Raw genomic sequence first — 22,300 nt, forward strand, 5'->3', positions numbered from 1 at the left:
TTTTTTTTTTGCAGTTTTTGGCCAGGGCTGGGTTTGAACTCACCACCTTTCAGGGCCGGCACCCTACTCCATTGAGCCACAGGTGCCACCCTCAAAAAAATCTTGATAGTTCTTATTAAAAGAATGGTAAATCTGGTTTCTAGTATTCTTTGATGCAGATAGATGCTCTTGTGTTTTTCAAGAAATATTTCTGGACTTGGAAGCATTCTCAGGAGCATTTGACTTGCAATATACATCAGACTTCTGGGTGCACAGAAACGGCCTCTCTCTCCCTGTCTGACCACCTGCTGTCTTCCTGTCTCTTAATACCATTTTTCCCTGAGTCCAGACACAGAACTAGAATCCCTCTTCCCCCAAGGTGGGTCAGAGAAACCAGAGCCACTTTTACCTAAAACTAGTCATAAAACCTAAAAATATTACTCTAACTTTCTCACCACCTTCCTGTGTAAGAACTGGCCAGAAAGAAACTATCTGACCTACCTTGTTTGACTGCAGGTCATAAGACTCCCATTCCAGAGAGTCCTGCCCCACACCCAGGAGAAAGGACGCTGCTCAGAGGGGCCAAGAAGAATCCAGACAGGCCCACTGGGTCTCCCCACTCAGTCTGTTAGCACTAGATCTGACTCTTTTTGCCCAATTGTATTTCTACTCAGTTGCCCACTCTTCATCAATCCTAACTATAAAAATGGACAGTTTGCTCTGAATCTCTGTTTCTTCACTCTGAAGTCTCCTGTGTCACATAAAATTTTGATTAAATAAACCTGTTATACTTTTTTTCATGTTACCCTGTCTTTTGTTACAAAAGCATCGGCCATTACCCTTATGATGGGTGAGGAGAGTTATCATTCCTTACTTGCCCCTACACCTCAAAAATTTTGTTGTGAAAATTCATTTATATTTTTAAAGGAGCATCTGAAAAGGTAATTTTGAACAAAATGAAGGTATTTCAAGAAAAATTTGGAAAAAATCTGCCATTGATATGAAAGTAATAACCAAAGACTTGATGGCTTACAGTCACATTACTGAGCTACCACTAGGGAATTTTCTACACTTTGAAGACTTTGCAAATGCCTCTAATCCTGGAGAGGTTAAAACCTCTTGATATATGAGGTGAAAAATAAAATTTTCCAAATTTATTGTATACAACATTGTAGTTTTATTCCTATAATGATTCTAGGTAACTCATGGCAAACATTTTTTTCTTAATTTCTTTCCATTACAGACAGTTTTCTTGAAATTCCAGACATTACAAAAGTCTAATTCCATTGGGTGACCATGGCATTTGTATATTTCCAGCTGAGACTTTCTTACAATTCAACCATTTGTAATTACAAAAGTAGTTTCTTCTGACAATTGAATAGATTACTTTTGTGTGCTTTTTCAGGACAATAGATTGTTATTTTTGTACATGGCCAAAGAAATGGAAATTAGATTGCTAAATAGCTATGTAGCTTATCCTTTAAGAACTTAATAATAGATTGATTAATGAATCATATTTTTTATAATATTATTATTATACTGTAAAATAACAAAAGTACTTTCTATCCTAACTCCTCCCTTTTAAAAAATCAGAGGAGTATATGTATTCAATTGAATAATTATTACTCTCCAAAAAATTGCAGGAGTATATGTATTCAATTGAATAATTATTACTCTCCAATGTCAGAATATATGACAAATATTTATACATCATAAAATTGCTACTAATCTGTAGGATTTAGAATAGTTAATAGGTTAATTGCTTCATAGTCTTACACAAACATATATTACGTATAACAAGTGGAATAATAACAAAAGTTGATATTCCAAAACTGTAGAGTCTTTAAAATTATTTTAGCAATTGACTATTGTGTGCTGGTATAGTTAAAATATTGTTGAGAAAACTAGGATGCATTCATATAAAAATAATATTACAAAAGTATGTGTTTATGCATACGTGTGTGTATACCAAATAGTATAGCAGAAATTCAAACTTGGGAAGCTATGGTAGGCAGAATTGTAAGATTCCACATCCCAAGATGTATTTTCCCAGCATGGGACTTTGAATATAATGATATATCATGCCTATGACTTTGATACCTTATAAATGTAAACGTAATTGTGCAAATGTGGTTAAGGTTACTAATCAGTTGACTGAGTTAATCGATATGAGATTATCTGGGTTATCCTGATCTAATCCCAGGACCCCTTTAAAAGTATAAAGTTATGTGAAGTAAAATAAAACTCTAAGCACCAAAGCTGAAAAAAGGGACCCTTTCTCAGCCCAGGCAACCCCAGAAAAACCTTAAAACTGTGTCACTGGACATTAGGAGAAGGGATGACACACCTCATTATATCCTCTCCCTTTTAGAATTACTCCTTGTGTCGATAAGATACCAAATCATTAACAGGATCTAAGGCCTTGTAGAGCAAAGTTTAAATCACTGCAGAACATCAATTTGCTCAAGAGATCACTTGAGCCAGGTATATGTCTGGTAGCTTGTCTCTGATTAGCAGAATTCTTTATCTTAACTTAAAATAATCCAAGCCTTTAGACAAAGCTTTATTTCTTTAACCAATTACTAATAAAAGAATCTATGAACCCACAGATAACCTATAAGCCCCACCACTTATGTCTTGCCTTTTGGGGCCAAACCAGCATATACTGTCCACACATTGATTTATTGTTTATGTGTAATTCCTGTCCTCAGGAATGTATAAAACCAAACAGTATGTGCCACATTCTGTGTCTTAGGACCACAGGCCAGTGGTCACACATATTCAGCTCAGACTAAACTTCTTTACATTATTTTCCAGAGTTTGTTTTTTGTTTTTTTTTTTTCTGTTAACAGTTTTGCCTACTTCTGGCAGAGGGGATCAGAGAGACTCAAAGCATAGGAAGAATTTGGTGGACCTTTGCTGGCTTCCAAGATGCAGGGGACACATGCCAGGACCAGATACAGGTCTCTAATAGCTGAGAACAACCCCAACCACCAGCCAGCAAGAAAGAAGTGACTTCAGTCCTACAATTCCAGAACTGAATCCTGCCGACAACCTGTGTGACTGGAGGTAGATGTTTCCCAGAGTCTCCTGTGAGAACCCAGTGGCTGATACCTAAGTCAGAGCTGACCCTGCCAGACTCGGGCCCACAGAGCTGTGAGGAGATAAATAGGAATTGCTTAAAGCCACTAAATCTGTGGGGTTTGCTGTGCTGTGACAGAAAATTTGCATAGAAATACTTTATGTAGTTCGGGCATTTACGTAAATGCCTGAAAATCTGCAATGCAATAATAATCTATAGGACTGTCAGAAATCACCTAGAACAATGCCAAACACATTACTACATATTGATTCTCAAAAAACAAAAACCTAATAAAAAGTGACCACGTAACAATTAACATAACCATCACTGAGCAAGATGAACAAGTGGTGGTGGAGACAGGACTCAACCGGTACCAGGTTTTAACGCAGCCCTACTGCCCAGCAGGCAATCCACCCAGCCAACCTGTGCCTCAATTTCTTCTGAGAAAGGAATTAAGTATACTAAATTATTTCTAATAATTGATGAGGATAAAACCAAATCTCAGGGCTCTGAAGGCAGCACCATTCGGGCTGCTGGTGACTGGGCTGCACTCCTGGGCCTGGGGGCCTCAGCAGCACCTCATGGCGGGTGCACTACCCTGCTGTGCATTCTCACTGCCCTGTCTGAGCGGAAAGACAAGGAGGCTGCTGCCTGACCTGCACAGGCCTGCCCAAAACCTTCTCTGATCAATATGAAACTTGTATTATTTCTTTAATAAGAAATACCGGAGTTCCCATGCTCCCTGATTTGAAGTGTCAACTCAGTTTTTATTAGAGGAACAACAAGGAACTGTTAAAAACAAAAGATTAAATGAATCCTGTGTGCAAAACATTTAGTAGCAGTCATGGTGAGTGTCCAACAAGTTTTAGGAATTCTCTCACTGCCGCAGGCTGCTTTGCTCTTCTCCTGTGTCTAATGTGTGTGTGTGTGTGTGTGTGTGTGTGCGCACATGGCACTTATCAGCGTTGGCATGTAATTGTGTGTTCTCTGTCCTCTTTCTTTAGTGTGAAAGGTGCTAGGGGGACTTTCTTCTTTCACTGGGATGTCCCTCCTTACATTCCTTAGAAGCATGGATGGTGCTTACCCAATCCACTGTGTGTTCCTCTTCTCTCACACTGTCATTTTTATTACTTTGTCATTTGAAAAAAAAAAATGTGTGCTTAAATTGAAACCATAAATGATGCTTAATTTGAAACCAGCAATTAAGATAAATCCACATAGGTAAGTGCCTCCCTTTTCCTTGTCAGGATCCTCTGTGCTTCAGGAGCGTAAAGTCTCCTGGAAGCGACTCTGTGAATCTGTTTGACCACAGAGCAGACCACAGACCACTGGTTGAGGCCCTCCAAGCCCTGTGGGATTCACCTCTCCAAACTGTGCTGGACCAGGCACCCACAGCAGAAAATCTCACCCAAAGGTGGGGAGAAAATACAACATTAAGTCAGGTACCTTTCTTCCCCTACTTTGGCCATGAGAGAAATATTTGTTATCAAAACTGTTTTGGCACTGTTATCTTTGAGTGTAGCGGTTTTACGTTGCTACTAGTTAATAGTATTGTGACTGCTGTCATGTTACATTGGAAAGATCTACTTCTGTTCTCATAGTCTGTTATGAGAATAGACTGTTGAATAGAAATAATATCATTTTCTGAAAAAAACTGTCACACACTCTAAACTATCACAAACATGATTGTCAAAATTATGCAATCATATTTGCATACCAAGCAGAATGGTGATTAGAGCCCATTTCACTTTAGCATGTCTTCCCAATACTTATACTTCCTTCTTGGGGTGAACTCAACGTTATTAAAATCAAATTCTACCCACGGCCTCAAGGGTTTCCAGTCTGAAAGCCAGAGCTCAGGTGTCAATTCAGACACATCTGTAAGCAGTCGGGATAAAGTAATTATTCATAATTGATGATCATTATTACCTGTCCATTATTGTGCAGATGTTTCATTAATAAATTACTCTTTATATAATCATACTTTTAAATATTAATTTATAATTAATCATGAATTTATAAACATATGAATATTTTCTTATTATTATAAAAATATATCTACCATGTTCAAGACATATTTCTAAATCATGAGGGTTATAAGGATGAGAAACATAATCCGCAAAAACCTGAAAGTTACTGAAGGCAATAAGAATGTAGCTACACAAGAGATAGAGCCTTTACCTTGGTGTCAGAGTGACAAGATCACTCTTCATAAACTCCTGCATTAGTCACCCAACATCTGCGCCAAATGAAAATGCATACTTTATCAAAAACTTTGCTAGTAGCCTTGGGATGTTAAAGAGAAAAAAATTAAGACTCTTACATCCATGGGGGGGAAATGACACACAATTTTAAAATGTTACTCTCATAAATTATGTAGCATCTATGTGACTTCTAAACACTGTTACCATCAAATATTTATAAAGATAAATATTATTAAGTAAAATAATCCTTACGCCCAAGCAGGTCAAATCACACAAATTCAGTAATTTTATAACCCCCTCAATAGACTCTTTAAGATTCATTAAAATTGAAAAACAGTATAAAATATATAAAATACACAATAATTTGTCTCTGGTAGAGAAAAATCTATTTAAACAGACTGTACAAAATGTACAAATTTCATGCAATCTTCCAGAGGAATAGTAGGACAAAAAGTGAAAATTTTGATCAGAACATGGGAGCACATGACTTAAAGGAATCAAACTGATAAATCAGAAATAACAAAGTAGAAGTGATAGTTACACAATAGAAGAAAAGAGGGAAATAAAAATCAGCATTGAAATTATTTCCTGGCTTAAGCCAAATAACTGCTTATCTTTAAAATATTTATTCAAATAGATTTTTTTTTTTACTCTAGGAAACTGTGATCTGCAATTCTGTAGCTCTCTTCTTTATAATTAGATTTCCTAACAGCCAATCAAAAATGTAAACAAAGTAAGTTTTTCTTTGACTAGCCTGAAGCCTTTGAGCCTTCCCAAAATAATGAGCAAATTAGGATTTTAGTGTATCATGCCAAAAATAAGACACATTTTTACAGACAAATGTCTAGTTTTGTGAACCCGCATGAAAAGTAAACGAACCAGAGTGGAATCAGTCAGAATGATGAAATAAAACATGAAAGATTAAATAAAACATGAACGACAAAGATGCGAGAGACAGAGAATTGAGAGGCAAAGATGGGATGGGGAGGTCTGGAGCATCTTTCTCTATCACCAGCCTGAGTGCTGGAACAGTGTTATTTTTAAGGAGGCAGTACAAAGTTGTTTTTCAAGGAAGGAAGACACATTTTCAACTTAATTTTGAGAAGAGAAACAGGCACAAATTCCCAGGTAAACATAATCTATTATTATTATGTGACCTATAAAATATGGGCAATACTATGTATCTACAAAATTAACTGGAAAATGTACATGACTGCTTTGAAGTGCAGATGTAAAGTTAAAAGCTAAAGTTTTAAGGAAAACATGTTTTTCTTCTGCTGGGTTAAAAGTTGAAGCTTATAGAAAATATGTTATCTGTTGAGGAGGGTCAGTAGCAGGAGGTTTGTCCCCTGGACGTTCTCCCAAGCTGCGGGGGCTCTGCCACCTCACAGCTCACATTCTACAGTCTGGCATAAGGCAATACTTCCAAAGACTCAACAAAAAAATGCAATTTTAAAAGCTGATTTTATTTTTTATGCTGAAAATATTCTAATAACCACCATCAAATGAGCTGAATTAATGAAGAAAAATAACAAGAACTATTTTCTCATAGATAGCAACCATAATACCCTATTTACCCGAAAATAAGACATCCTCCGAAAATAAGACCTACTTACAGGAAAGATAAGACATCCCCTGAAAATAAGACCTAGCACATCTTTGGGAGCACACCCTAAAATAAGACACTGTCTTATTTTCGGGGAAACAGGGTACTTACATAATGTGATGGTTATCTAACTATTGATCTACTTTATATAAACTAAGACAAAATTCAGTAACTTTTTATTCTCTCTGATGTATGGATATAAAAACTATAGTTCAGTTACAATAAACACACCGATTTTGTACCTCAATCCATTTTTCTAAAACCTCATTTAATAATGAGGGTGCTCTGATAGCAACAGCTGCTACCTGCTGTGTTGAGATGCCTCTGACTTGCAGGGTCTCCTTTGTCCTTTACTTTGTTATGTGTACCCTTCACAAAACAACTGCCTGAGTTATCTTCCCTACGCAGCTTTCTCAGGCAGCAGATACTTATTCTCTTTAGAGCTTCCAAACAAATGTTCAAGTTTGCCATCCTTAGTTTTTGCCTAATAGCTCCTGACAAATGTGGATTCAGTTATGTTGGCAACCATTCTAAATTTTAGATCCATAAAAATGTAAATATAACCTCTTCTGAAAGCGAACCAGCTTGTTATTGTAAACCACAGGGGCAATTTATGTTCTGACAAATATTCGATTTAAGTACCCAAATCAGTAAACATAGTAAAATATAACTGTAACTTCATATACAAAGCAATCAGCTTGCCATTGGTTTGTATATGAAAGAGGCAATTTTTGTTATCAAAAATGTAAATGGTGAACAATGGCAGAAAGAATTAAAGTTATTGTCCAGGCTGGGTCAACCTGAACAACTTTAGGCTTTCTGTTCTGTCTGTTGTTGTCGTGGGGTTGAACTGTCACATTTATGTCAAATTAATATTTTCTCATAATAGACAATAGCAATAAACTTAGAAGAGCATATTTAATAAGCTCTTTAACATCAACAAAGCATAGATATTCATTTGTTTTTTGAAATCATAAATGGTATATTTTCATGAAAAAAATTAATCATGAACCATGTAACCAATTGTGAGCCAATTGTAGAACTTCACTATTTTGCTATCCAGTGATTCTGGATAAATTTGAACACCAACAGGTCACCAGTCATTGCCAAGTTAAAGGGATAAAGTTCAGGATGAGGCCTCTAGAAGATAAAATTAGGATCTGTGGAAAAATTAATAAGTGAGATTTAATGAGAAATCAGCTATCTTTATCCGTGTATGAGCATCCAATTTATTGATAATTTAAAAAATCTCAGGCTATCTTCACTAGACAATTATGTTCATGTAGACAAGGAATATACATTTTATATCAATTAGGGTGAGGACAGAAAGAAGTTAAATGAATAAAAATGTTGGTAATAAAAGATACAATGAAAAGAATTTAGGTCAGCAAAAATGAAATAGTAGATAGTTCCAAGCACCCTCATAGAAATGGTGAAAAGTCAAGCAGTAATTGCCAAACCAACTAATCAGAACTTGGGGAAATAGAGAAAGGGTTACAGCAACATAGCAAATGCTGAATCAAGAAAAAGACAACTTAGTGTGGGACCCTGGGCCCTGGTTCAGAGGGAAACAGAGCAGACTTTATTCTCAGAGAATTCTCAAAGTGTTTTGTCAGTTCTAACTTGTCTGGGGCTACTTAAAGGACCATGCAAAGTGCTTATCTTTGTTTCCCTAATTCAGAGCTCACTCAGGGAAGAAAATCAAGAGCTATTCCTCAAAACTGTTCTAAAATAAATGAACAACCCACAGACACCTGGGTCAAAGATTATAGTGCAGGCAAATAAAATGGCACCAAAAACCTAGAAGACAAAGCTGAGGAGAGGATTTCTCTGGGAGATTCAGTTATTAAAAAGTGGCTGTGTATGTTGGGAAATTTAGAAAGCCACAAGCATAGCCAGAACAGGACACAGGTTCAGAGAAGACATGGACAGACTCTAAGTTTCTTTTCTGGCTGATCTCTAGTTTCCACACAAAGAGAAACTCCCTTCCTTCCTTCTTTCCTTCCTTCCTTCCACACTCCCTCCCTTCCTTTCTCTGTCTTTCATTCTTTCTTTCGATCATATCTATCTCTCTTTCTCTCTCTTTGACTCCTGACATTAAGGAACACTATCAAAACATTAGCTGAGCACAAGCAAAAAAGACCAGTCTTCAGTGATTACACATAACTAAGAATAGACTTCACAAAAAGTAGTTTAGGCTGGTCCTTAACAGCAAACAAACAGCAACCTACCACAGTGAATAACAAAAATAAATCCTGACGCAGGGGAAAAAATGACTTTTAGCATCACCACACTTTATATTAAAAATTCTCAGGTTGAAAAAAAAAATTATGACGCATACAAAGAAGCAAGAAAGTTGAGTCAATTCGCAGAAGAAACTTAACAGAATTTGTTCCTGAGAAAACACAGACATTGGACTAACTAGACAAAGACTTTCATAGTAACTATCTTAAATATGCTAAAATAGCTAATGGAAATTATGGACAAAGAGATAAAGGAAACTTGGAAAATGATGTATGAATATATAGTGTATATCAATAGAAAGAAATTACATAAAGGAAATAGACATGTCAGAGCTGAAAAATATAGATGTATTAGAGCTGGAAAATACAATAGTACACATGGAAGACTTATGAAAACATTTTATTAGCATATTTGAGTGGGCAAAAGAAATAATTAGCAAACTTGAAGATATTCCCACTAAAATCATCCAGCCTGAGGAACAGAAAGTAAAAAGAATTTATAGAACCTAAAAGACTATGGGACGCCATCAAGCATAGTAACATACACATAAAATTCCAGAAGAAGAGAGAGAAAGAAAGGGAAAAAAAAAATCCACTGGAAGAAATAGTGGCCAAAAGATTTCCAAATTTTCTAAAAGATAATAATCTGAACATCCAGATGCTCAGTAAGTTCTAAAAAAGATAAATGCAAAAAGACCTAGGCAGAGACAAATGATAATTAGATTGTTACGGTCAAAGATAGAGAATTTTGAAAGCAGCAGGAGAGAAGCAACATGTTATCATGTGCCAGGGATCCACATTAAGATTAACATCAAACTTCTCATCGGAAACTATAGAAACCAAAGGAGTGGAATGACATTTTAAAGTGCTGGAAATAAAAAACTGTGAACAAAGACTTTTATATCTAGCAAAACTATCTTTCAAAACTGAAGAAGAAATTCCAGATGCAATTGTACACACCTACAACCCAGCTACTCAGGAGTCAGTAGTGAGAAGAGTACTTGATCCCAGAAGTTCAATACCAGTCTGAGCAACATAATAAGATCCCAACTCAAAACAAAGAAACAAAATGAAGAAAAAATTAAGACATTCCCAGATAAACAGAAACTAAGGGATTTATTGTTAGTAGAACAGGCCTGTGAGAAATGATGAAAAAAGGCTTTCAGGCTGAAATGAAGTTATCCCAGACAATAACTTAAAGCAATACAAAGAAATAAAAAACTCCAATATAGGTAATTATAAAGATAAGAATTATCATATTTGGGTGTTTAACTTATCCTATTATTTCCTAAAATACAAACACATGAAATAATAACTACAAATCTATGCTCATGGCTGGCATAATGTATAAAGGTATGATTTGTGACAATCATAACATAAAAGTTGGGGGACAGAAGTATAAGAACACAGTTTTTGTACGCTAGTGTAACTAAGGTGATATCAAGTCAAACTAGATCATTATAAATTTAGGACATAACTTATAATCCTGTGGTAACCAGTAAAATAAATAAATAAATAATATATATATATAAATTATATGTATTATATATGTGTGTGTATATATATATGCATATATAAAGGAAATGAGGAAAGAATGAAAATAAAATAATGGAGGAAAATAGGAACAAGAAAGTTATAATACAGACATAACACATATAGCAAAATGACAGAAACAAGTCTATTTTATTTAAAGTTACTTAAAGAAATAAGTCTATTTTATTTAAAGTTATTACTTTAAACGTAAATACATCTGTAATCCAATGGCAGATATTGGCAGAATAAATTTAAAGACATGATACCAATAGTCTTTTTAAATATGAAGTACAGATAACAAAAGTAATAATAAACAAATGAGATACATGAAACTAAAAAGTTTCTCTGCAGCAAAAGAAACAATCATCTGGTTGAAGAGACAACCAATAGAATTGGAGGAAAATTGAAATTATACATCTCATAAGATGTTAATATTCAAAATATATAAGGAACTCAAGCAACTCAACTACAAGAAAACAAATAACTCAATTATAAATGGACAAAATACCTAAATAGACATTTCTCAAAGGAGACGTATAAATGACAAAAAGTATATGAAAATTCTCAACATAACTAATCATTAGAGAAACACAAACTAAAACCACATGAAATATTACCTCTGATCATTTGTATTAACCTGGATTGAGTTAGAACACATTCTTCTTAGTGTTCACCTTAGTGTTCATCTTCCATCATAACAACGGAGAAGCAAGAATCCAATGTACTCAATTTTAATATGAAGGCAGTAGATGATTTAATATAAGGTGGGGGTAAGGGAATGAGGGAACAGGGAGAGGTGTCACACCTCTTGGAGGTGAGCCACAATGATAAGAGGGACTTTACCTAACCATGCAATCAGTTTAACTTAATTTTTTGTATCCTCGATCAATCCCAAACAATAAAAAAAAGGAAAGAAATATAATCTCAGACCTATTAGAATAACTGTTAACAAAGAGATAAAAGAAAATAAGTATTGGTGAAATGTGGAGAAAAGGGAACCCTCGTACACATTTGGTAGGAATGTAAATTAGTACAGCCATTATGGAAAACAATATGGAGGTCATCAAAAAGTAAAAATAGAAGTAGCATATTATCTTAGGAGTCCTACTAATGGGTACATATCCAAAGGAAATAAATTCAGTATTTTGCAGAGATATCTGTACTCTTCTATTCAATACATGATTCACAATAGTCAAGACATGGAACCAAACTGAGTGTCCATCAACAGATGAATGGATAAAGAAAATGTGATACACACAATAGAACATTTTTAGCCTTAAAAAAAGAAAATCATGTGAAAACAACATTGATAAACCTGAAGGACATCACGTTAAGTGAAATAAGCCAAGCATAGAAAGATAAGTACTGTCTGATCTCACTTATGTGTAGAATCTAAAAGCCTTAAACTGACAGAAATAGAGAGTAGAAATTATTACCAAGGGCTGGTAGAAATAGAGGCATGGTGATATGTTGGTCAAAAGACACAAAATTTTACTTAGGATAAAACAAGTTTAAAAGTCTATTATACACGGTAACTCGACTATTAATAATAATGTATTATGTTTTGAAAATCACTGAGAAGAGTTTTTCACATATATTTTTTATTTATATATATTCATGGGGTATAAGTACAATTTTGCTGCAATGATATATTGCATTGTGTTGAAGTCAAGGCATTCAGTACATACACTACTGAATCAATACACACTGTGGACACTAAACAAACTCCCATCATCCACCATCTTCTATCTCCCCACCCCTGAGTCTCCAATGTCTGTCATTCCACACTCCACTACCATATGAACACATTATTTAACTCCCAGTTACATGTGAGAACATTTATTTTCTACCTTTCTGTGTCTGAGTCAAGTCACTTATGAGAATGGCCCCTAGTTCCATCCATGTTGCTGCAAAAGACATGATTGTATTCCTTTAATGGCAGAATAGTATTCCACTTATATATGTATGTGTGATATATATACATATATCACATTTTCTTTACCCAATCACACATTGATGTACACTTAGGTTGATTCCATATCTTTGCTATTGTGAATAGTGCTGCAACAAACAAAGGGCAGTTATCTTTTTTACATATTGATTTCTTTTCTTTCTAATAAATTCCCAGAAGTTGGATTGCTGGATCATATGGTGGCTCTATTTTTTAGTTCTTGGATAAACCTCCATACTATTTTCCATAAAGAATACACTAATTTACATTTCCATCAACAGTGTATATGAGTGTTCCCATTTTCTGTATCCTCACTGATATCTATTATTTTTTGTCTTTTTAGTAATAGGAATTCTGATTGGTATAAGATAACGTATCATTGTGGTTTTAATTTGCATTTCCTTGATGTTGAATCTTTTTTCATATGCTTGTTGACTATTTTTCTTCTTTGGGAAAAATGTTTATTCATGTAATTAGCCCACTTTTTGATGATGTTTGTTTTTTATTGAATTGTTTGAGTTTCTTACATATTGTGCATATACACACACGTTGTGTATACAATTGTGTATACATTGTGTGTAATGTATAATGTTTCTTATACATTGTGTATAATTGTGAATAATTCCTAATTCAGTCTGGAGTTCAGTATTATCCTGATACCAAACACATCTAAGAGGAGATTTATATAGGAATTGGCTTGCATGGTATGGAGACCGAGAAGTCCCACCATCTGCCCTCTTTTCAAGCTGGAAGCCTGGGAAAGCTGGTAGTATAGTTTGAAGGCCTGAGAGCTTGTGGGCATAGGGTGCAAATCCCACTCCAAGTCTGAAGGGATGATAATCATAAGGGCCAAAGGCAGGGGATGGATGGCCCAGCTTAGCCTTCAGACAGGGTAAAAATTCTCCCTTCCAGTGATTTTTTTGTTCTATGCAGGCCTTCAACAGATGGATGATACCCATTCACACTGGGGAGAATCATCTGCTTTACTCAGTGCCATGAGCCAAATGCTGATCTCCTCCAGAAACACCCTCAAAAACACCACTATAAAAAATACTTAATCACATACCTGGGCACCCTGTGACCCAGTCAAGTTGACATACAACTTTAGCAATCATTCCATGGATGGTGTTGAGTGGGTGATTGAAATGTAACATCTCTTCATAGGATGACAATGGCTTCTTTGAGAGAGTTGTTAGAAGAGGAAATGAGGAGATCATTTAATTACTTTGGCTTCAGGTGACAATGATAAACCCAGTGTGATGACTGACAGTAGTGAAGTCATGAACCAATAAGAGTTGAAATAAATATAAATATAGAATTAGGTGAATTTGCTGATAGATGTGCACTACGAGCTAAAGAGAGGATATAGGAATGACTTTGAAGTTGTAGGCCAAGTAACTGATAGAATAAAAAGTACCATGGTGGGCTGAAACAGGGGGATTTATAGGAGAAACAATTTTTTGGCAAAAGATATACATCAAAACTTACTTTTAAAATATTGGGCTCAGGAAGCTAATGGGCAGTAGATGTTGCATAGTTAACATGAAATTAAAGTTCAAAGAAGGCACAGAGAAAATACAAATTTAGAGGTCACAATATTTAAAACCTGCCGTTCAATCCTGCAATTCCTCTACCAGGAGTATATCCAAAACAGCAAAAATCACTTTATAACAAAGATATTTGCTCCAGATTGCTCACTGAAGTTCAATTCATAATAGCCAAGTCATGGAAGAAGCCCAAGTGTCCATCGACCCATAAATGGATTAATAAATTGTGCATAGAATATTATGCAGTCTTAATAAAGATGGAGACTTTACGTTCATGTTTATATGGATGGAGATAGAACATATCCTACTTAGTAAAGTATCTCAAGAATGGAGGAAAAACTATCCAATGTACTCAGTACTATTATGAAATCAATTTACAATCACTCACACTTTCATATGAAGAATAAGTCACAACTTTGGCCCAGGATGAAGGGGGATATGGGAGGGGAGAGGGGAGATCAGATGAAGGGAGGGTGAATGGCGGGATCACACCTATGGCGGATATTGCAAGGGTACATGTTGGATCTATTAAGTATAGAGTATAAATGTCTTAACACAATAATTAAGTAAATGAGGTGAGGGATATATTAACCAGTATGATATAAGCATTCCAAATTGTATATGAAATCAGCACATTGTACCCCATAAATGCATTAATGTATACCCGATCTATGTGTTTATGATTTAATAAAAATAAATAAATAAATAGGGAGGGAAAAAGTTGACTAGTAAGTAAAAAAAATTAAAAATAAAATTAAATAAAACCATGGGATTGATATGATCATTTTGTAGTGAGTGTGGATCAGAGATGGGGAATCTGTGGCCTCAAGGTCACATGTGGCCATGTAGGTCTTCAAGTGAATCCAAACTTGATTGAATCCAAACTTTATAGAAGAAATTTATGTTTATTAATACATTTTTATTTGTATTTCTATATGTTTATTTATTTTTAAAACAAACATATTTAAAATACCAAGGAATTTGCATTCCCACCAGCAGTGTAGAAGTGCTCTGGTCTTGGGATTTTGTTATATAGGCCAATCTTACTGGAGTTAGATGATATCTCAAAGTAATTTTGATTTGCATTTCTCTGATGATTAACAATGATGAGCATTTTTTCATATGTCTGTAGGCCGCACACCTGTCTTCTTCAGAGAAGTTTCTCTTCAAATCCCTTGCCCAGCCTGCAATGGGATCACTTGTTCTTTTCTTGCTTATACGTTTGAGTTCTCTGTGGATCCTGGTTATTATACATCTGTCATACAACTTCATCACCAGATCATCTCAGTGTCTATGTCTGTGGATCCTGTCTTCCTCATTCAAGTTGTAGTTTTCCCTGTTCTTGATATGACAAGTGATTTCTGATTGTATCTAAGACATTTCAGATATTATATTATGAGACTCCTGGAGGTTTTGTCAATAAAGTTGAAATATCACCTGGTGTTTGTTTACTAGTTTTCTCTATTGGTTTTCATTTTGTCACTCTAGGAAGAAATGAGACACATTGCATTCGTACGCATTTACTTTCAGATTTTGAAGTCAGTCAAATTGTACTGAAAATAAAGTTTCCGACAGTCTGTTTTCCATCTGCTGAAAAAAATAAAATGCCAAGGAATAAGTTTCAATGAAATAATCCTCCTAAATTGATTGGCACAATTAGAACATTAGTAAGCTAACTGAGGGCTAAATTGACAGTTATTGTGGTCATGATTTAGTTCTAACTTCCCCAGCCTGACTGGTGCCCACTGCTGCATGAGGATGGTTGGTGAGAGTTTACAGGGGTCAGTACTCCATGCTGACAATGGTGCAATATTTTTCTGTTTGAAGTGGAATTTGTGAATAGTTGCACAGATCACCAGGCTTTTTAAATTCTGTCTGTTTAGCAGCCTACCATGTCAAAGAAGACCAAGAGAACACTGAAGGAAGAAAACATTTCTTAATGAGGACTGGGAATTGCAATATTAACTTGTTTCTGCCAAAGATAAGATTATTTGCTTGCTTTGTGATACTGCAACATCAACAATAAAAAAATCCAATGCTCATCAACATTATAATGCTCCATAGGGACCACTGATATTTTAAATTAGAGGAGAGGGACAAAAGGTTATATTGCAGAAATTAAAGGATGAAAAGTAAAAGCAAAGACAACTCTTTCAAGCAGCAATAAAACCTGGAAATAATGCCACTGAAGCAACTTATAAAGTAGCTTACATACTTGGGGAAAATAAAGGAAGCCATTCAGTGATGTAGAAATTGTAAAAGATTGCATCATTGAAGTTGTAGGATGTTTAGACACCAATAACATTTCAAAGTACAAACAACTTCCTCTTTCAAGGGGAACCATCACTGACTGGCAGCATGAATTTGCCTTCCACTTAACAGAAAACTTTGTGCAATACTTCAAAAGGAAAAAACATATTATTCAATTGCTTTGGATGAAACAACAGATGCTGCTGACTTGTCATAGATTTTATACTTTATTTGGGTCATAATATATTTTTCGTTGCTACAAAGAAGTTCTCACTTGGGCACTCTTGCAAATAGAACATGGGGAAAGGATGTCTTCAACGCCTTTCAAGATAAATGTCATGAAGTTGGACTGAATTTGGTATTTAGTGAGTGTGTGCACAGACGGTGCACCTTCCATAACAGGAAACATGAAGGGTTTATTGTAGAGATAAAAGTATTAACATATCCCAATGGTTTTGCATCAGTAAAATCTCTGTGCTAAAGCTAATATTTTCAGTGACACTTTGCAAGAAGTTAAAAATATTGTTAATTATATTGGTGCAAATACAACATGACATTGTCAGTTTCATAACATGCTAAAGTTGAAGGATGAGGTATTCAGTGTGGATTTGCCATATCATTCTAAAGTGCATTGGCTATCACAGGGGCAGGTGTTAGCCAAAATTTTATCTCTCTGAGAACAGATAGTTAAATTTTATGAAGAAAAGAATCAGCAATGTGAATAATTGAAAGAAGATTTCTACAGGAATGCAGCATTTCTGTGTGATATTATCATGTCATATCAAAATGACTTGAAAATTTCTTTGCAAAGTAAAACTAAATCTCTATATGAAAAGTGCCAAAAATAAAAGCATTTCAAAAAGAACAATTTTCTTTTTTCAAAATACTACTACTTCAAAAGGCAATTTCAAATGAACATTATCTCCAGTTAGCAAAGGTCATTGATGAATAGGATGACATATATGATATATGTGGATTATTGGAGGAATACTCAGCTGTTATAGACCTATCAGTTGTAAAATACAGTGAAAGGTTCACTGTATATGGGTATAGTCAAAAATATTAAAATAATATATATTTATACATATACAATACATGAAATATATCTATATGCTGCACCTACCGGGTATGACATTAAGTTCGTGAACTTGCCACAATGTACTTACTTTGCCAGCACTGTACAAACAACTCAGTAAGATTTTATAACCTTAGTGCTTCTGTGTCTCACAGTTGTGTTCAGGTTGATGTGTGGTTGTGTCTTGCTGAGTGGCATTCATTATTGTTGTTGTGTGGTTTTGTGTGCTGTCATGAGAATGTCAGAGATTGAATTAAAGCAGTGAACAAACATTAAATTTCTTGTTAAACTTGGCAAGAGTGGAAGGGAAATCAGGAACATCTTAGTCCATGTTTATGGGGATAATGACATGAAGAAAACAGCAGTGTACGAATGGATTAAATGTTTTTCTGAAGGGCGAGAAAGTGTCACTGAGAGAGGTCAGGATGGCCAGTAATGAACAGAACTGATGAAAAATCGAAAAAATGTAACATCAAATGTGCATCAAAATCATGGGCCAATTGGGAGAATCACAGTAGACCAACTAAACATCTATAGAGAAATAGGAAAATCTTAACTGAAAATCCTGGCCAATGACTCCTGGCTCTTGCATCACAACAGTGCACCAGCTCACACAGCACTGTCTGTGAAGGAGGTTTTAACCAGTAAACAAATAGCTGTTTTGAACACCCTCCCTACTCACCTGATCTGGCCCCCCACGGCATTTTTCTTTACCCAAAGATAAAGGAAATACTGAAAAGAAGACATTTTGATGAACTTCAGGACATTAAGTATAGTATAACACTCTGATAGCCATTCCAGAAAGAGTTCCAAAAATTCTTTGAAGGGTGGATTAGGCATTCACATGGGAACATAGCTTCTCAAGGGGAAGACTTCAAAAGTGACCACAGTGACATTCAGCCCTGAGGTATGTAGCACTTTTTCTAGGATGAGTTCATGAACTTACATGTCAGACTTGTACATCTATATATTTTACCTAGGAATGAAGTATTATGATATCTGCAATTTATTTGGGAAGCAGTTCATCCAGATCAGAATAAATAGCTCTATACATACCTATGCATGTGTGCATGTGCGTGTGCGTGTGTGTGTGTGTGTTTAACAAGAGGGGCATGCAAATGAGGCAAAATAGTAACAGGTGAATTTAGTAAAAGACAGAAAGTCATCATCATACTGTGCTCTCAAGATTTGGGTAGATTTGAAGTTTTCAAAATAAAATATTGGGGAAAAGTTAATAAACTTGAGGATAAGAAAGTTAAATAACTTGCCAAACTTCCCAAAATGATTCGAAGGATCAGAAATGACAGCCACCTCAGAAGTTCTTCCCGAGGTTCTCTCAGTCTCTCCACCCCACCCCGTTAGCCGGGCTTTCTTCCAAAAGAATTGCAGGCAAGCCAGGGGCCTGGCTTGGGATTAATGCTGTACTTTGCAGTTATTATTTAATTGTGATAAGCATTTATTTTATTTTTGTAGGATAGTCTAATCTTTTTTGTCCCTGGCACTTATTAATTATTGCTGTACTTCTAGATCTTAATCACCCTTTTCATAAGCCTCACTGAGTTGTCCACCACTGAGTTTGAGCCTGTTTCCCAAATGCATTCCTCTTATCAGTATCAGGCAGAAACTGGAAAGCAGAGGCGCCCTGGTGAGTCACAGAATCTGCCAAACACCACTCGGCTGTGCAGCAGAGAGCAGAACTCAGGCCCACAGCTAATAGAGCCTGACCTTACCCTCCAGCACTTAGGATCCAAGGATATGTAACATTTCCAGATTTTTTTTTCCCCCAGTTTTTTTTGAGACAGAGTCTCACTATGTCACCCTCAGTAGAGTGCTGTGACATCACAGCTCACAGCAACCTCAAACTCCTGGGCTTAAGCAATTTTCTCATCTCAGCCTCCCAAGTAACAAGATTTTTGTATTTTTTAATGAATGTCTTAGCAGGCTCTGTGATTAGTACAAAAATGCCAACTCTTTTTGAGAAAACCCTTTCTTTCACAATATAGGAACAAGTGGGGGGGGGGTAATTTGTTTTAAACTGTAAAATAGCAGAGGAACTCTTATGCTATTTCTCACAAAGGCATGTCTAGGAAATAAAATCGACAAATGCTTGACTTTGCTTTGTATTGCTTATAACAGCCATATGGTCAAAATTTTTCATATTCTTCCATGAAATTTTTCACTTTGTTTTTTAAGAATTTGTTCCTATTTCCTTTTGCCCTTATGATAAATTGCAAAGACTTTGGGTCTTCACTTAACTAGACTAGCATAAGTCCTCTGCAGTTTCAGGAATTTTCAGTGTCTTACTTCCCAGCTCATTTTCAGAACAGAAAACTGTTTCTGTCTCTCCTTACTATTTAAATGACCCACCATCTGTCATTCCAAGGAAGTACCTGAAAGTGATCTGAGAAACCATGTAGTCCAGCAGGCAGCAGATAAAACTCTGTTTTTCAGTTATATGAATTTGGGTAAATTACATTACAGTTATGAGACTCAATTTCCTCATCTGTAAAATGGAAACATTTTTGCACATTATACTTTGATAACCTTTGCTCTATTATTAAACAAATCAAATACTCTGCAGTTCTTACTTTTTATGCTCTTATATCATCCCAACCAGAGAGATTGTGATTTAAAAAAAAAAAATGTCTACTATCAGTAGACATTAGTTACTAGAAATCTGGTTACTAGAAAGAAACCAGATGGGAAAAAACTCAGGATCTCAACCCCACAGCCAGAAGGACTAGCTTGGCCTCACTGTGGTGAGACGTTCGGCCAAGTTGATAAGATTGCTAACTCTATGACAAGAATTTTATAGCAAGAAGGCAAAGCCCTCACAGGGGTCCAGCCGCGCTGCACCTGCGCTCTGTGGGTTAGTCTGACTGCAGTCTAGGGGAGGTTTAAACAGTGAGCGCTGTGCATACTTTTGAGTTTCCTATCATCCTCTCTCATAGCATTCTTCTCTTTCTCTTTATAGCACTTACTACGTATTGGTTATTACTGATGTTTGGGCTTTGATTTACTAACTGCCCCACCAGGTCAGAACATCAGCTGTTATCTCAGCAGGGGTGTGTGTCTTTGGGTTCAGACCCCAAACCAACCAACTGGTAAGCACACAGCAGACAACAGACATCTGTCACGTGAGAAAAACAATAAAATCAAATCGATGTCTTTAAACATTGAAAACTTTTTATCAGTGCTTAGCCATAAAGTTGTCCTTTTCCTCTACATGATTTTAAAGGTTTGTTTTTTTTTTAATAGTGCCACAAATAAGCAGATCCAGCGATGTACTGGGGAGAAATAGGCTTTGGAGTCAGAAAGTTGTGAATTTTAATTCCATTTCTATTGATTTCTTGCTATGGGACCTACAGACAGGTTATTTAACCACTCCTCTCCATTTCTCCTTCTCAGGAGGCTTTTCTAAGCAAACAGAATATACATGATAATTTATCTAATAGGAATAGGAATCTCTCCCCAATCAGAAGGCAGTCAACACAGAGGCAGTGAAGAGAAGCAGCCTTGTGCCGGTTATGAGGCATCTGGCAAGGCGTCACTCTGCCACTAGCTGCTCTTTATACTCAAGATTACTTTCATGATAAACTGCCCACTAGCTCACAATTTCAGAAATCCTACAGATAAGCAACAGGTGCTCACAGCGTGTTCACATTCTTGAGCTTCTTGAAGGCACTCCCTGGAATTTCTCTTATGCTGTTAAACCTCAAGTCTCTGGGAACAGAAATGACAGGATGTGGACCATGTTCTGCCATGATTCCCAGAAACCTGAAATTAATTCTGCTTTTATGACCAAACATATAGCACTAAAGAGTTAAATATAGTCACGACAGCAGTTGTCGACAGCAGCTGTGTACAGCACATACTAATCCTTAGGAAAGTGCATGGTTTACAGCAAATTAGGCATCAGCGGGCCGTAGAATAGTATCAAGATGCCAGACAAACGTAGCTACTTACAGAGCACTGCAATGTGGTCGAGACTTATATCATTGGCTATCGGTTGTATTTGTATGACAGAAAAACCAATTCTATACGTGGTAACGTGGTAATCAAGTATATTGAGTTTAGAAAACAATATTGATCTATCAGATGTCACATTATCAACTCAACATAACACGATTGCTTGAATTTAGCCAAAGGTACTAATTAGTTAATTTTTTAGTCACAGCCCAAGAATAGCCTTCTAAAAAGTATTAGAATAAGTCAACAAAACATCTAGTTTGAGAGAGGTGTGCCTCCACAGCTAAAATTAACTTTCATCAGTTAAACTCTTACCTTATTCAGCATGGAAATAATTATCAACCCGCTGTGCCAGACACATGTTAAGTAGAGGGATGACAAAGACAAGTGAGATACGTCCCTGCTACTGACAAGGGACAGTCTGGTGGGGAATGACAGCAAACTGTTCCAGCACTAGGGAATACGGAACCCAGGATGCAATAAAGAAACAAACAAATACTCCCCACCTATAGCAGACGTAGGGATTGCTCCAGACCCCTCTGTTGGTGGGACGCCCAGCCATGACGCTCAGCCTGACTGTGGTGAGATGTTAATCACCTGCCTCTTTCTGCCCTGAACAGGGTGATGAAGGCCAGACAACCAGGGGCAGCATTTCCCTAGGCACACTGGTCCTTCCTTGGAGGACATAAAACCCAAGCGAGGCCAGCTGGTGACGCTCGTGAGTATGAATGTGACTGCTGAATGAAACAGAGTTGGGCTCTTACCCGGCACTCAGAGCTCTGAGGAAAAGGAGCATCTGGCCTCCCGTGTCCATCTCGCTTACATGGGACAGAGCCAGCCAAGGATAAAGAGGAGCAGAGA

The 22,300-nt window shown here is 36.2% G+C and overlaps 1 protein-coding gene across 1 annotated transcript in view; it reads right to left on the reverse strand.

Annotated features, from left to right (window-relative positions):
* Nucleotides 1-21,234, reverse strand: part of PXDNL (peroxidasin like) — a 222,841-nt gene extending 201,607 nt beyond the window's left edge. The window contains 1 exon segment of the mRNA XM_053559607.1: nt 21,122-21,234. Within this exon segment, the coding sequence (XP_053415582.1) occupies nt 21,122-21,234 (113 nt within the window).
* Between the last annotated feature and the right edge of the window lie 1,066 nt (nt 21,235-22,300).

The sequence above is a fragment of the Nycticebus coucang genome, chromosome 13 (assembly GCF_027406575.1).
Source record: "Nycticebus coucang isolate mNycCou1 chromosome 13, mNycCou1.pri, whole genome shotgun sequence".
Lineage (NCBI taxonomy): Eukaryota > Metazoa > Chordata > Mammalia > Primates > Lorisidae > Nycticebus > Nycticebus coucang.